This window comes from Aplidium turbinatum, chromosome 5 (assembly GCF_918807975.1).
Source record: "Aplidium turbinatum chromosome 5, kaAplTurb1.1, whole genome shotgun sequence".
In the NCBI taxonomy this organism is placed as follows: domain Eukaryota; kingdom Metazoa; phylum Chordata; class Ascidiacea; order Aplousobranchia; family Polyclinidae; genus Aplidium; species Aplidium turbinatum.
The window spans coordinates 1,452,717-1,468,645 of record NC_137476.1 but is presented as its reverse complement, the minus strand read 5'-3'; the positions used below and the strand labels follow the sequence as shown (position 1 = coordinate 1,468,645).

The window sequence follows — 15,929 nt, the reverse complement described above, 5'->3', positions numbered from 1 at the left end:
GCAGTGATGGTGACTTTGAACCGGTTCTCACTGGTTTGAGTTATAAAATTAGTATCGAAGACATGCGGACTAAATTGCTGGATCAAAACAAATTGTTGTTTGCTACGCAGAGGAGTTTCTCAAATGCTTCATGAATATGATGGATATGATCGTAGAGACCTGTTTGAGGTATTTTCAGATCACGCCACTGCAACAACCAGACGTCGAGTGATTGTCACGCGACGTTGCATCGATTCAGTGATTTCATTATTTAGTTTAAAAGTTGCAAGGACTGTGTCGTGGCACATTGTTACGTATTTAAAGCAGATATAAAAGGTTGAACAACTTACAAGTTCGATCAAACTGCAACACCTGCCAGTGAAATGCTGTTTCATTAATTGAAATGTAAAAGGAAAGTACAGCTTCGTACTGTATTTTGCAACAAGATTGTGATAGGGTGTTCATTTGCAAAATATTCATAAAACGAAAACCATTGTAAATATTCGTATTCTGCATGTGTGCACTCTTGCGTGTTATTTCGTAATTGTTTGAGATCACAAGCGACAATCCTTTTAACATTGATTCATTGTATTCAGGCGTTGAATCAATATAAAAAAAGTGTTTTGCTGACTGGAAAAGGTCCTCAGAGCGGCAACCAACCTCGTGTTGCACTGCCTGGACGCTTAGCTACGTGTATGGCGGACTACTGAAGCGTCCCACTTCAGTTGTTGCATGCGGTGGAAACAATACTCGGCTTTCAATTTGGAATAATTAGATGCATTGCTTCCGATTGGTCAGCGGCGGTCGCCAGTTCGAGGGTAGCGCAGTGAGTCTCATATTGTCTTTAAATGGTTTCGATTTCAAGTTGAAAGAAACGTTGCTGAATTTTCAGTCGATCAGGTATTTGCGTCGTTGTGTCTAAACCTGCAAGATGACACGTCTGAAAAAGTACAAAGCTATTGTTTGTCATGCTCCGTCCCCGTCCGTCTACCGAGATTTCACAGCAAAGCTACGAAGCCATTTCAGTGCAGTTTGTTTTTATTTCTGACCACCACTGCGAAAACTATACACGGCAACATAGCAGAAGTCTAGAAAACGGTAGAAACGCGAACGCTAAGGCGAGTGAGACCGAAATAAGTTATTAAAGTAAAAAAAGTTAGCATGGGGGCAACACCTTCACAAAAATTTAAGATGAAAAGGAAATAGAAAGGAGTTCTTAAAAAAAGAAAAAACATATATAGCCTACAGGTTGAAGCGACAATAGCCTATATCGGAAACGGATATTTTTAAGATTTGTATGATGACGCTTGCTATGATCGGCCATGGTGAGGTATCAAGAGTGTTGATGGTTGTGAGTGAACCACATCTTGATGCATTTAGGTAGCTCATAGCAAATAAGAGGATAGTTGACTGTAAAGAAAATCCCACTAAGAAATCCTACCACTGTAGCCATTGTAGAAGGAGTTGATCTATATAATTGATCAACTACTTTTAGCTGCACATTGAAAGCTTTGTTGTGTCAATGATGAAAGGTTAATATTGTGACTAAATAGCCTCAACTACTCAGAAATGGTTCGTTGGCAGACTTCGTGAAGTGACTGGATTCAATCCAGAGTTAAGCGCATATCTACAAAGCAATTTCATTCATGATTTGGCCTGTGTTGGGCATCAGTCTTCAGTTGCATCGGTTTAATGAATCTTTACGTTAGAAAGACTTTGATGAAATTCGTTTCTTTGAAGCGGAAATCTTGAAAGTGCGTTTTGCATTTGCTGAGTTAAGAACATGTTGCACTGATTTGTTGCTGCCAGAATAAATGAGTTGTTATACTGATAAGCTAACTATGTTATGGTCGTTTCCTTCACAATTGTTATCAGTGTTGAACGTGTAATTCGGTGCGAGAAAGCTTAATAGTATGTTTCGACTCTGTGCATGGTAATGCAAGGACAAAGCAGAGCAAGTTATTGCATCTGAAACATATTTAAGATGAAACTGAGGACAATCTGTTTTGCGAAAAGTTTTAGTATTCAGGCTAAGCAAGTTTATTAGAAACGAAATCACTTTTACACTGGTGATTTTTGATTTTCTGAATTAATTTGATACAAAAAGTTTCAACAAAATTTTGCAAGAACATTTTCCCGGTTGCAATATTGCGATATTTTATGAGCTAATTTTCTATTATTAATTTTTCTTTGGACCAATTTTTGTTAGAAATTACTCGGTAACTATTTTAAATATAGTTTTGGGAGAGAGTTTACTTTCGTGCACAAAAACAGGCAAGACACAACAATACAACAGGGTTGAGCATAATAACTAACTAACTGACACCTAGCGGGTGCACGGCAGAAGCGATGTGTGTGATGAAGGTGTGACCTGAGGTAACCTTTAGGTATGACCAATCAAATTTGATCATGGTGTTCTGGAATGATGATCTCACAAAGCTTTGAATTGCAACAGAGGTGTTTAGTAGGGGTACTTTTAGCCTTTAGGCCAAAGTCTCCCAGAGTGGTTGCTGCGGCCGTCTGCACATAAGCAGGCACACCTTTAACATTGTAGCAAAAGGCAACGATTTCAACGACATACTGTGCACTAAAATAATTAATTAATTTCTGTAATTATTACCATTGTAATTTATGGTTTGTTTGGCCTTGTGGTTTCTAACCAATCCGTTGTTGAAAAGAAATATTTCAAGAAATACATTGGCTTGTGGTGCATCAATGTGCCACGGTGGATTCCGAAATAATTTTCTTTGGTTTGCTTTCACCTACAAAAGTTTAAAAAACCGCTGCCTTAGGCTACTACGGCGTAATGCAGTTCAGAAAACAGGAAATTTGAAATAAAAATTGTGAAGATTTTATGATGATCAAACAACAGAGTGAGTTCGAAGATGGAGTTTCCAGCTAGTGTTTACATCTCAGCCAGCAGAAGCTGCCATTTTTACATTGTTTCAACATCTAGCGACGTTGACCCGATGTCCAAACGCAACGTTGCTGGCTGGGATTATCAAAGTGGCAGGATACCAGGAAATGTGATAAATTGACGTCATTATGAAACGTTGTTCAGAGATAATAAAGTCGAATTGTGAAGACATTTAGGCTTGAGCTTCTCAGACTTTTTATTATTCAACCCAGTATTAGAATTATTTTTTGCGACCCCTTGGGAAGCTTCAAGTGAAAACTGCCCACTATAAATCCACTTTCAGCTTATTTGGCGAGCCTAAAATTGCGATTTTCGACCCCGTTTGGGGTTGCGACCCATAGTTTGAGAAACCCTGCCGCAAGTGACCACAGCGTCAATCTTGCGTTTTAGCTTTAAACAAAGTGAATGATACAAACTTTCATTTACATTTTCAGCTAATTGAGCCTCCATGTTGCTTTTGTTATTAAAGTCATTCATAGAATCCATTATTATTGACGCGACTCAATTCAGACGTAAGCACGAGCGCATCCCCAGCTATTAACATCCCTTCTTTAGAATGATGAGGCGTCTATTGGCAACGGGGCGGTGCTAGTATTTAGCATAGCTGGTCACGAAACCATTGTATTAATGATAAAGTCACTGGGTTTTTGAATAGAACTATCACACGATCCTTTTTAATTAAAACTATTGTCTGTCATTTGATTAGTTTATTGCAAAAGAAGTTTGTTGCATGAGACAATGAAAGGCATGCTGCTGTTTGCGTGCTTTGAGTAGCTTCAAACTTAAAATGGTTATTACTCAACTTAGTACATCAGTTTAAGTAGCGCTATTTAGTTATAACAGAAAGATCCATGTGCAGCAGGAGAGGGGCTATGACTGTGGTCTGACAAGCAAGAAGCGATTGAACTGCTTCTTAACTATTCTAGATCTTTTTGTTTATAATTGTGTGTTACTTCCACAAGAGATGCTTGAACTTTCAACAGAAGCATGTTGTGTGTGACAGCGATATCCTTTCAAAGAGCATTTCAAACTATTGTCCTTCGTATGACCTAAAGTTTGACACAAAATCCCACGTGGCTTTGCAGATCACACGTTCTACTCAATGTGTTCTGTTGGTCGACATTTGAAATGAAAGTGATCTGGAATGGTGGAAAACTAAACACTAATAATAAGGCCTCTATGCTTGTGTTGCAATCAGAAATATGGCGATTACTTTCCACGACAAGTCGCTGGTAGACCATTGGTCTATCTCATTGAATACAATATCATTGTTTCAGCATTATGTGAACGTTTGCAATAAGATATTTTCATTTGTGCTGATATAATGTTTCACAAGTTAGAGGATGGCCACTCCTCATCACTGCCGTTATTTGATTAAAATGCTTGTTACAAAAAGTTAATATTATTACAAAAAAAAGGAATTCCCTTAAAGAAAACAACGTTGAATAAAAGTAAACTTTTCTCGTCCCATGTTTGCAGCCATAGTGTCGCTGTTAAAACTATTTGGCATTTTATCATAAATGAAGACATGAAATGTTGCAGCCCATGTGCAATGCTCGCACCTAAACCGCCTTTACGTTTACTGCGCAAGCATATTGAGTTGAGAAAGCACTAAACCGGGTTAAAATGTCACAGCGTCTGAAACTTACCAGGCTTGCCAGGAAACGGTAACTATGCATAAGTTAAAGACAGGACATTACTCAACAGTATTTGCGGAAAAGAACCTCTTGAGATGGTAAATTTAACCAAAAAAGACGTTTGTTTAACGTAAATAAAGCATCAACTTTTGCTTAAACATGAACATCTATCGTGGTTGGCTGCATGAAAGAGCGTGGAACATGTACAACGTTAGATAAGGCGCTGGTTAGACAGGGCGCTGGTTAGACAGGGCGCTGGTTAGACAGGGCGCTGGTTAGACAGGGCGCTGGTTAGACAGGGCGCTGGTTGTTGGCGCTGGTTCGACCTTCATCAAAAGCAGGAGTCTATGGTGGGTCGTCTAATGACATGAAGGTGCACACGAAAATTGGTTTCCTTGCCTTCCCGTGCGTCAACATTCGGGAGTAGCCTGGATACGATAGAAACTTAACTGCAATCAGGCACTAACAGGCCGATGAGTCTGTGGAAATCTTCATTGAATGATTCATATTCACACGTTGTTCAACTGTTACTTTGTCAGTTATCATGTTGTAAGTTGAAAAACTTCTACAATCTACATCTGCACTATTGGTGTTGTTTTGTTGGACGCCAAATAAACCAAAATAATTCGACAATATAAACTAATTGTGCACCCATATTATGTGTGCTTGCTTTTGTGCAACAAATCAATATCTGTGTGTAAACGATTAAGAATTTATTTAATTTATCTGAGAACGAAAAAGTTCCATTGGTCTTTTTCGGAAAAGCTTCTTGGCTATGGCAGAAAGATTATTTTCTGTCCAGATAGTATAAACAATATGCCGATACTTTTCTTCCTCAAGAGTTGTTGGGCTGTGCAGTTTTTCAATCACAAGTTTTGTTCTCTACAGGTTTCACTAAAGTCAAGTACAAAGCAAACGAATGAAATACAAAAATCTTTTATGGTGAAGCTCCATAGCACTTTGTTCGTCTCGTTCGTTTCACTAATCCTTGAACCGCGTTAATTATTTATGTTGTGCAATAAATAATTGCAGAGCAGAAAGTGTGGGGCCAGCGCAGGTATTCTGGTCGAAGAAACTGCGCGCTTTTCATTCAACACGTTTTAAATGTCACAATGTATCGATTGCGGATTATGATATCACAATGTGCAATTACCAGGTCAATAACTTTTGCTTTAGCGTACTAAATTTCCAATAGAAGAATATTTCCTTTCATCCACTTTCAACCTTCTGTATCACGAGCGTAATATTTTACAAACAAAGCAAATTCGATAATAAATGAAACGTGACTTTGTCACGTGAAAGTCAATGCGTCTCAACGTCCAATTGATTGATGTTTTTGTTTTCATTTTGTGTCATTTTATTGATTCATAGACAGACATCAATCAAAGTTTATCTTCTGCACTCATAACCGTCAATTTCTCCCAAGGCAGCAAATCTATGGTTTTTACAATAGACGTTGCATCTATATCTATACACGTCTGACAATGCCCATAGACAATGTTTACGCCCACAGAGGTTGAATCAATGTAAAAAGAAACTAACTTGCTGACTGGTTCAGTTCTCCAAATCCACCTAGTTTTGAGATAGCAGTTGACAATAATGTGGACTATCCCCCCACATCGCTCATGTTCAAATGTTGATACAAAACGTTTTGTTTGGCAGAAAGAAGGTTCCTGTCAGGTGGATGGCTTTACGTTACAAAACATTGGTAAGAGTTCCTCTTCAGAGGGAAAAAACAAGGAGAAAGGAGATTACATAATAACAAAACAAATCATCTAGTGGAAGGGTAGGAAAGAAAGCAGCGTACATAACTCGCAGTCTTTCAGAAAAAATTACGTTGCTTCACTTTATTTTTACTACACGTTGAACGCTGCAATCCTGCAGATGGCCGTGTATCAACCATTTGAGAGCTGTTCAAATCATTGTGTGATGCCACTATCTTTACGCAGATCCAGTAGACTTTGATGAAAAAGTTTGTTCTTTTTATTTTATTCTAACTAAGCAAGACCATTCGACGGTTATTTGACTTTCGTGGTTGTGGAACATGTAAAAACTGCTGAGACCAGTGATGAGGAACAAAGTAGTAAAACATACGTTTAGGGAAATGTTTATTGAATCAATTTGTCACAAATTGTTCTATTGAAATTGTGTTTTCGCTTTCAAAAGCGCGGGGGCGAATCCAAGAAATCGTTTTGTTCTCAAACAAAAGATAGACCGAAAAAGATTTCAGCTGGATTGAATTTTTAAGAGAAGATTAAGATTCAATAAACCGTAAATTTGACAAAATCCCCTTCCTCTCAAATAAATGTCACAGCCAGTGACTTATGCTATCCAGTTAGGTTGAAATGCATCCAACGTACTCTCTGCTATTCATCTTACTGTACAGGAACTTTTTGGCGTAGGCATCCTTCATTACAGTGGCCTTTTAGCAGTAGCATGACTAGTTGTGTACTTTGGTAATACCATGGCTAACTAAAGATACGGCCTGATTTGTCACATTTCGGAGAAATTTTCAAATTTTGCTAACTTTGAGCGAATGTTTAAATAAATTTTTCTAAAGATTATATTTTTACGCTTTCTTTACTGTTCTCCCCAGATGACACAATAGGTTTAAACATCCTCAGATGTTGAAAAATAAAAATCTGCAAAATGTGACAAATCAGGCCGCATCTGCAGGTGGCCATGGTAATACATGTTCTTCCTTGTTTGCAAATAATTTATTAAATTACAAAACATAGAAATGGACAACACTTTATGCAGTTTTCTTCTTACCAGTCATAACTATTGAGATCTGTAACTCTTTACCAGTAAAGGCATTTCTAGCTCACTAAAACCTGCAACCAGACGGTACTAAGAACCATTTAAGAATTCCAATAACATGATGAGATTTTAGAAGACTAACGTCATTGAAGATTACTTTACACATGTTCTGCTTATTTTTCAGCTTTACCTACTTTTCCTTTTGCTGTAAGTTAATAAAACAAGTGATGTTTGCAAGCAAGACTCTGTTAAGTGGAGTAGTTGCGATGTTGCTGTTAGCTCAACACGGATCATCTCAACTCTCTGTGGTTGATAGTAAGTTGTTGTACGTTACAGCATGGTACTGCTATTCAAACTCAGCAATTTCAATACCACAAGACAAAGTATGGCTGTTTTCAATGTGATGTTTGAGTTGTGGCGTTTTAAGTTTTCATGGCTCGAATTGACATCACACGGTCACACCCTTAAACATTGCATGATTAAACAATTCACTTGATAACTGTTTCTTTAGCTACTTTGATTCCTCAAGTGATTGTTAAACATTTCCAATTTAATGTTTCAGTAAAAATTGCAGCCAAATATAACTCAGGTCATACTTTGTCAATTTCAATAAAAACTTTATTTGTTTTGCAACAGATCAAATAACTAACTGCGAGAACGTCACATTCCCCTCCAATTACGTCACAACGTATGCTGGATGGCCGTTTCAGATCAACTGCAACTGGTTTTTGGATCAGGAAGAGTCTCGATTGAACGATCTCTATTACCAGTTTAATGAAGTATATGAATGGGACTCAGATCATGAGCTGTTGGTGAGTTTTTGGGAAGGCCTTTATGGGTCAGGGGCAAAACGATTCAACAAAATGTTTGCTCAGACAAAGGCAGCATTGTAAAAGGATATATGCAATATGAACGTCTTTATGTGATGACATTATAAACTATACATAGTAACTTGTTTTGTATACATTGGAAACATAAGTTAATGTTTCCTTTTTTTCTTTGTTGCATTGCACATGGAATCATCTCACGCAGCGCTGGACAAATTTTCAGATCATGAGCAAAAATAAGTTTAAAATTTGACCAGTGGTCCTGTAAAACCATAATTGCACTCTCACTGCCTATCTATTAGATATAACTGCCCCTGCTTTGTTTGGTTAGTTGAGTGCACTGGTCTTTGTAATGGTCTGGGGAAAAGTATCAACTATAGAAATGGGCCGAATCTGACCTGCATCCCTGCTCTAAAAACTAGTGAGACTTTGTTAGCGGTTATGATGAGAAGTAAACTGTAGAAGCGTAACAATCGATGATTTCTATTTCAGTGTCACATATGGAGTGAGAATGGCACTTTGCTTTTCAACGCTTCTGTGACATATGAATCTTTAGAATACGAGAATGGAGTTGGTCTGCACTTGGACGATTTAGAATACAATTCCTCACTAAAGTTCACGATGACTATGCAGGTGAACAAACTTCATTTGAAGAAGGTTAAAAGCAGCCTATTACAGTAAAATAAAAACAGGCTTGTAATGTTTTGTAAAAATACATCCACACCCTTTAAGTATTGTTAACATAATGCATATCAATTAACTGCAGATGCCTCCCCAGACAGTAAATCAGCCGTTTTTTACACTGATTTAATGCCTACAGACGTTGAATCAATGTAAAAACGGCTGGTTTGCTGTCTAGGTTTTCGATTTTGTACGGTTTATATCATACATACGGTTTGATCATATTGGCATGAACTCGTCATGCAACTCGTCAGGCTTTTAAATTAAAGACATCGTAACAATTGCACATTGTGTGGTGACAGTTTGAAAAATTTTATACCAGAAGAAAACTTTGACCATATTATTTGTACGTGAAAGGTTCCTCATTTGAGCAAATGCCTTTTCTCTGAAGTCCAACTCCATATCATCCCTTTCGAGCAACTTACTTGCCAGGAGGTCATACAACTTCAATCTGGGCCTACACGTCATGACATCACGCGAGGCGTTAAGATCTACGACTGCAGTGGTGAGCAGCACATAAGCAATAACATTCTTTCCAGTGCAAAGTAACCCTTGACTTGGCTTCAAACGGAGTAGTTATGAATTGGTCAATTTATTTTCTACCTTCCATTCTACGCGAATGCTACGAACAATTTTTTTTTTTAATTTTTGTCGTACTGCCAAACTTTCTGGCGTCATGTACAACAATTTCAAAACTGGTATTTTTATTTTATTTTCAAATGAAAATGCCAAGAGTTCGAGTAAGTTTGAAAAGTTTGAAAAGTAAAAAGTTTGAGTAAGGTAAAAGGATATAATGTAGACAAGATGTAATAACGACAAAAAAAAAGTTGTACTGTATGTGGCTGACGTTTTCCTGAAAATATTTAGGATGAAATTACTTTAAAATCTTCAAGATTTTAGTTGCACAGCGATACGAGTTACTGCTTGTGCGAGAATGGACCCAGAATGATTTGAAAAGTTTGTCTTTCGAGGTGTTTCTGATTTATCACAATACCAAGCTTTGTGCGATGACGTAGTTCAACCACTTGGTATGCGACAACTCAGAAAGTGCATTTCAGCTATACTGCCAAGTCAGAAAATGAGATTTACGTGCTCACGTCGGCTTGCTTGGTCATTGCTTGATAAACTGAGTTTGCTGACTTGTGACATATGTCAAGTTTCGGCTTGCCCAGTTGTTATTTGCTCAGTTCATCAACTTGACCCACTGGCTCAAATGTTGCTAACTCAGTTTGGAGCTACTGACTTGTGGGAGACTCGTGCGATGACTTACATTAGATGGTGACTCAATAGTTTCAAATTTACAAATCCATTTCAAAATAAAAGGACAACATCTTATAAGTATTTTCATATTCCTGATGAGGGCTTAAGTTAAGCCGAAAACGTACGACTCTTAAAACTATTTGTAAATGTGTGTAATATATGTTACACTGGCCGACACAATTGTTGGTGCTGGCAGTTTTTGAACTGATTTAGACTAACTTTAGGGCGCTGATTCCGAAAATGCAATCAGTTTTTTTCCATCAGGTCAACTTTTTAAGTTACAGTGATTTTGACAATTTTACAATTGCCCTACTTTAAAGTGAAGTTGTGGGATCATGATAAGTCTTGGGCTCTCCACAATGTTTGCAAAACTTGCAAAGAACATTTATGTCAATGGACGCACAAACGAAGAAAAGGATTAAGGTTTGCTATTCCAATGGTGTGGAGTGAACCAAAAGATCATAAAAGCGACTACTATTTTTGAGCAGTAAACAAAAAAGGCAAAAATAGGACTTCCTTGCAATATCCAAGCCTAGCTTCAGCAATCAGGCCAGTGCTACACAGTGAAAAACTTCCTGTTCCTGATTTTGAAGGGTTGCCACTATTGGATTTACTTCCTGACAGCGAAGACGAGCAAGCTTCCACTGACAGTGATTTCACCCTTGCTGAAATCGAATTTCCTCCTGCTATTTTACCTTGTCAACTTTTTTCTCAGGGAAAACTCAATGATTTGGCGAGAGATTTAAATTTATCAAAGAAATCTTTTGAGTTACTGGCTTCAAGACTCAAAGAAGAAAATATTTTTGAACCAGGTTCTGTAACCACTTTCTATCGGAAACGCCATGTCGAATTTTTGCCCTATTTTTCTCGGGAAAACGATTGTATACTGCACCGATGTGGAAGGTGTTCTTAAAAAGTTTGGGGTAGTAGCAGAATACAATCCTCAAGATTGGCGACTTTTTATTGACAGCTGTAAACGAAGTTTAAAATGTGTTTTACTGCATAATAGAAATGGTTATGGATCTGTACCACTTGAACATTCAACAACTCTCAAAGAAAAGTATAACGAAACCAAATTTGTTTTGGAAAAAAAAATCATGATTGTAAGCACAATTGGACTTTTGTGTTGATTTGAAAATGATTGATTTTTTGCTTGGAATGCAAGGTGGATACGCACTAGATAAAGATGGAAATTGTTTCAGATATATTTGCACAAAATTTCCAGGATTAACAATTGAAAAGTTAAAAGCCGGCATATTTGATGGGCCTCAAATCAGAAAATTAATCAATGATCCAAACTTCCCATCTTCTATGAATGAAAAAGAACTGTGTACCTGGGATGCTTTTGTGAAAGTGGTTAAGATTTTTTTGGCAAATAAAAAGGCATCCAATTGCAAAGAGCTCGTGTCTAACTTACTCAGAACACTCTAGGATATTGATGTTAACATAAGCATCAAACTTCATTTTCTGCACAATCATCTAGACTGCCTTCCTGCGAATCTTGGCGATTTGGGTGACGAGCAAGGGAAGCGATTTCATCAAGACATAAGTGAGATGGAAGTCAAATATCAAGGGAGATGGGATGCTACCATGCTGAATAATGCTGGTCTATTAAACGCGATGCTGCTTTTGCAGTTCACTCTCGTAGATCTCTTAAGCGCAAGTTTATGGGAGACACTTAAAGTGCCCCTGACAGGTTGGACCCAAGTATAGTAACTTTTCTAAGCATTTCCTAGCGCAGAATTATGCTTAGCGAACGTTTTAATCTTAACCTCGAAGCTCGACTGGTTAGGGCGTAATGTATACAAAACGACTGCTCCGCAGCGCCACCACAGGCGAAACTCCATATTTCACTGCTCTGGGACGACTTTGGTGGTGTTACGTCATACTGGGTGGGCGTCGATAGCGAAGGATGAAACAAATGCTTTCTAGATGTAATTAGTGGATCACAGTTTGGTCGGAGTTGGTACAAGCGGTTGCTTTTTTCAAAGATTTATTGTGTTTTGCAGTTTACTAAAACTGTACTGGATGCGTTCCTACAAAACTTAAAATATACTTGAAGTGAAAAATGAAGAAATCGTCATTCATCACTATTCATAAACAAATAAAAGTTCTCTCTCTCTCATAATGTGCTTTCAGTTGGCCATTGAAATCCGGTGTAACGGCCATCTGGACTTGAAATTGTTTCGGATTCGCCAAACAGTGCATGACGGCAGGACAATCCGATTGTTGCTTCCGAGAGCACCACCTTGTAGTATCCACTCCAATACATGCCTGTAAGCGACTAATTACCGATACTGCCTGCAAGGAAATAAAATCACTTCTTTTACTGTGCATTCTTTAGCGTTTAGGGTATTTTTAGCCTAATGTAACATCCTTACTCTTTTGATAGGTCTCCGTTTTTTCCTTTCGGTTTATTGCTTTTTCTCCAGTACTTTCTGCTCCTCATAGAAAAAGTCCTCGGAACTGCAGGGTGTAAGTGTGCCTCAAAATCGGTCAAATTGGTAACACAGCTAGATGCGTCTTTCTTCAAAATTTCTTTCGTCTGTGGCACTTCATGGCAACATACACATTCATTCGGCTGGGACACAGACTCGCACTTGTGGCAAACGCACCGCCTAGAGCTCCCAGCACGCCACTCATTGCTGGGAAGATCCAAATCGGGTTGGTCGTGTTAACAAAATCATCTCTAGTGAAGTGAAGAGAACATACTGTATACGACTATTTTTGTTTGGTCCATCCACTTTCGAACACTTGAAGAAAACTTTGACTATCATCTTCTCAGCACTTTATTTTGTTTGAAAGCATGAAAAGATAGCACACGGTCTTTGTCACTGACACATAAACAGCAATTTGCAGGCATTACCTCAACCATAAATTAAGGATACTGTTTGTGAGATACTGCTGTTACACTGCAAATGGCTATAGACAGATTAGGACAAATAAAAAATTATCAAAATTGTAGCTCTACAAGAGTTTAGAAAAACTGCAATTTCAATTAAATTAAGATGCTGTTTGATAAAAATAAACTCAATCTATTTGATCTAAACCTGATAGTAATAATAAGTTGACATTTTCATTTCGGTAATTCTCATTTTGCACATGCTTTAGACCAGTGGTTCTTAACCGCCGGTCCGTGTAATTTTTTTGCCGGTCCGCAAAAGATCTTACTTTCTGCAAAGCTTATTTTAATGTGGAGTCATTAGCATATTGTAAAATTGTGATCGCACTGTGAAACATGCACAGCTGTAAAACTGACATATCTCCACGTAAAATTGTTTGATAATAAAGGTGAACTTTTTGATGACCTAATTCTGTGCCGTTGATAATGTTTTTGTGACAAATTGCATAATAGTTTTCAAAAATTTTTGAAGCACAGAAATGCATAAACAAATGGGGAATTTTGTCCTTGATTTTGAAAAATTTCAAAGTCGTTGGAGACGAAAATTTGGAATTAGATAAGTTTGAAGTTCCGGGATAAAGACAAGCCGATTTGCTGTGGAAAATGCTGGTGAAATGGAGTGGTGAAAAAATTAAAAAGAGGTGCTGAGCGTTGTAAGTCAACAATTGAAAGAGTTGGCTAACAATTTTAACGATTCATTTCACGTAACATGAAGATCCTCGACATGGAAACTTTTGGATAAACATGATGTCAACACATGTGACCTTAATCTTCATGAAAAAGCAAGTCTGATTGAATTACAATATGTTATGATTCTACTTTTCAGTCCAGATTCGAAAAACATCATCGTCACTCTTCTGGTTATCTCTTGCAAACGAATTCGTGCTTAACTTTCAAAACAATCGATTTGATGGTAATTGTTTCAACCAGCCATTTAGAAACGACAGTTCTTTTTCATGTCTGGCTTTTACAAAGCAAAGAAATCTCCTGGATGCCGAAACAGAGCTACGTGTTTTAGAAACTTCTTTGATATCTCGTTTTCCTCACATAGGCTACTGGCAGCGTAACAGTAGCAAATTTCCCACTGACATTGATTTTGTATGGAAATGGATTGACATTTTTCTGTTTGAGTTGATTTGATTGCCGTTTTATTCTAATTTTCGTCCTGAATACAAATCATATGCTAAAACCTTGCATTATGGTGCGCAACGACAACTTTGGTTAACAAAACGTTACAAATATTCATTCTATTCACTACGATCTTTGGTTGCCGGTCCGCGAACATTTTTTAAAAATTTTGCCGGTCCCCCACTGTTAAAAAGTTAAGAACCACTGCTTTAGACCAATAGAGCTCCACACATTGACGTTTTGTTATAGTCGTACCATACCTTACCAACTCACCACAGAGAAAGAAAGCATCCTTTCCACCCATGGTGACGTCACAGCGGTGTTGCCGTTTTTATTTTCACAATTAAATGAGTGCCAGATTCGCCGAAAGTGAATGAAAGTTTGCAAGCGTGTGACTTAGTAGCCTGTTGATATTTTTTACGATTTTCTGGTCAGGGAAGTTTGTTAGTGTCATCTCTTTGGTATCTTAGGTAAATTTAGCAAATTTATTTTCCTGTCAGTGGCACTTTAAGCAAGGTGAAGAATAAGAAGCTACCATACCTATTAATCCTATGTTTGTGTGTACGTTTTCAAGTTTTTTGTTGGCTTGCTGAAATTGATTTGTGTCTTTTAACAATATATTTGACTCGAAAATAGATTTTACATGAGCAATTATATGCATTAGTGCACTAATGCAGTGGAATCACCGTAACTATAAAACTAGATCTAATAGACTAAAACTGACTGCATTCTCAAAATCAACGACCTCAAATTATCTAAAAACAGTTGAAATATCTTCGGCTAGTGTTACGTATTATTACGCTTAACTTCGTTGTATTGTTTTGTCTTGCCTGTCCGAGTGTCCATGGTACGAAAAGCAAATTCTCTCACGAAACTTCATCTGAATGAAGTATAAAGTTACTAACAGAGAAAAAAAGTTAAGTTACTTCATTTTTATTTTATCTGCCAGAGAATATGAACACTTATCCAAGAATTTTACAAAGCCAGAAAGGACTGTACAGATGGGAAAGAAATTGCTCGGACCTTCCTAAAGATGTGTCGAAAAACGATAAGAACCAGGTAAGCGATGTGTCTTAATATCATGATACGCTCTTCTTGCGTTAACTACGCTAAACTACCACAAGGTGACTCGGATGATAATCATGCGAAACGCTTTGTGGGTTTCCACCAGAAGGTCATGGCGGCCATGTTAGTGGACTAAATATCTGGTGAACTGACTCATTTAATTTCATATAGTGATGTGGCACCTATATTCTGTATTCTACAAATGTTAGAAACTGTTTGGATTGTTTTTGAAAGAGTCGCTCTGGCACTAAAGACAAACGATTATCCTCAACGTCAAGTACAAATGCTTACTAGTGTCTAGTAATCATTTGCTTTGTTTCAGCTCATCATTCCATCCCTCACATTTGATCATGCCGGCTTTTACACCTGCTCTGTGACGTATAAAGGAATGACGCGCTACATTGTGACGAAACCAATCTGCGTGATTCGTATGTTTTACAGTTACTTTGTTACATTTGTAAAAGCAAAACTTTGTTGCTGAAGATCACAAAGTTGAATCTGGATATGTTACTCTACTGCGGCGTTTCTTAAGCGGATGCACCATGGAAGGTGCGCCGCATGGAAATTAAAAATAATGCAATTATGAGGCCTATGTAAAACAAATGCAAGAAATTCAAGAGAAATACCGGTACACATAAAAAATTTCCGCGCCCACCTTTCGGTGTGCCACCACATTTTCAGAAGTCTACAGTTGCAACATAAGATATAGAAGGTTAAGATACGATGATACGATACTGTTGTATTGTGTACAGTGTTGTAAAGTGCACATACAC

At 37.7% G+C, this 15,929-nt stretch overlaps 1 protein-coding gene across 1 annotated transcript in view; it reads left to right on the top strand.

The window, feature by feature from the left end:
- The first annotated feature begins 7,498 nt into the window (after positions 1-7,498).
- Positions 7,499-15,929, top strand: part of LOC145770215 (uncharacterized) — a 32,337-nt gene continuing 23,906 nt past the window's right edge. The window contains exons 1-4 of the mRNA XM_082581807.1: positions 7,499-7,608; positions 7,930-8,105; positions 8,613-8,753; positions 9,159-9,306. Coding sequence (XP_082437933.1) covers positions 7,521-7,608; positions 7,930-8,105; positions 8,613-8,753; positions 9,159-9,306 — 553 coding nt within the window. The 5' untranslated portion in view covers positions 7,499-7,520. The remainder of the gene's footprint in view (positions 7,609-7,929; positions 8,106-8,612; positions 8,754-9,158; positions 9,307-15,929) is intronic.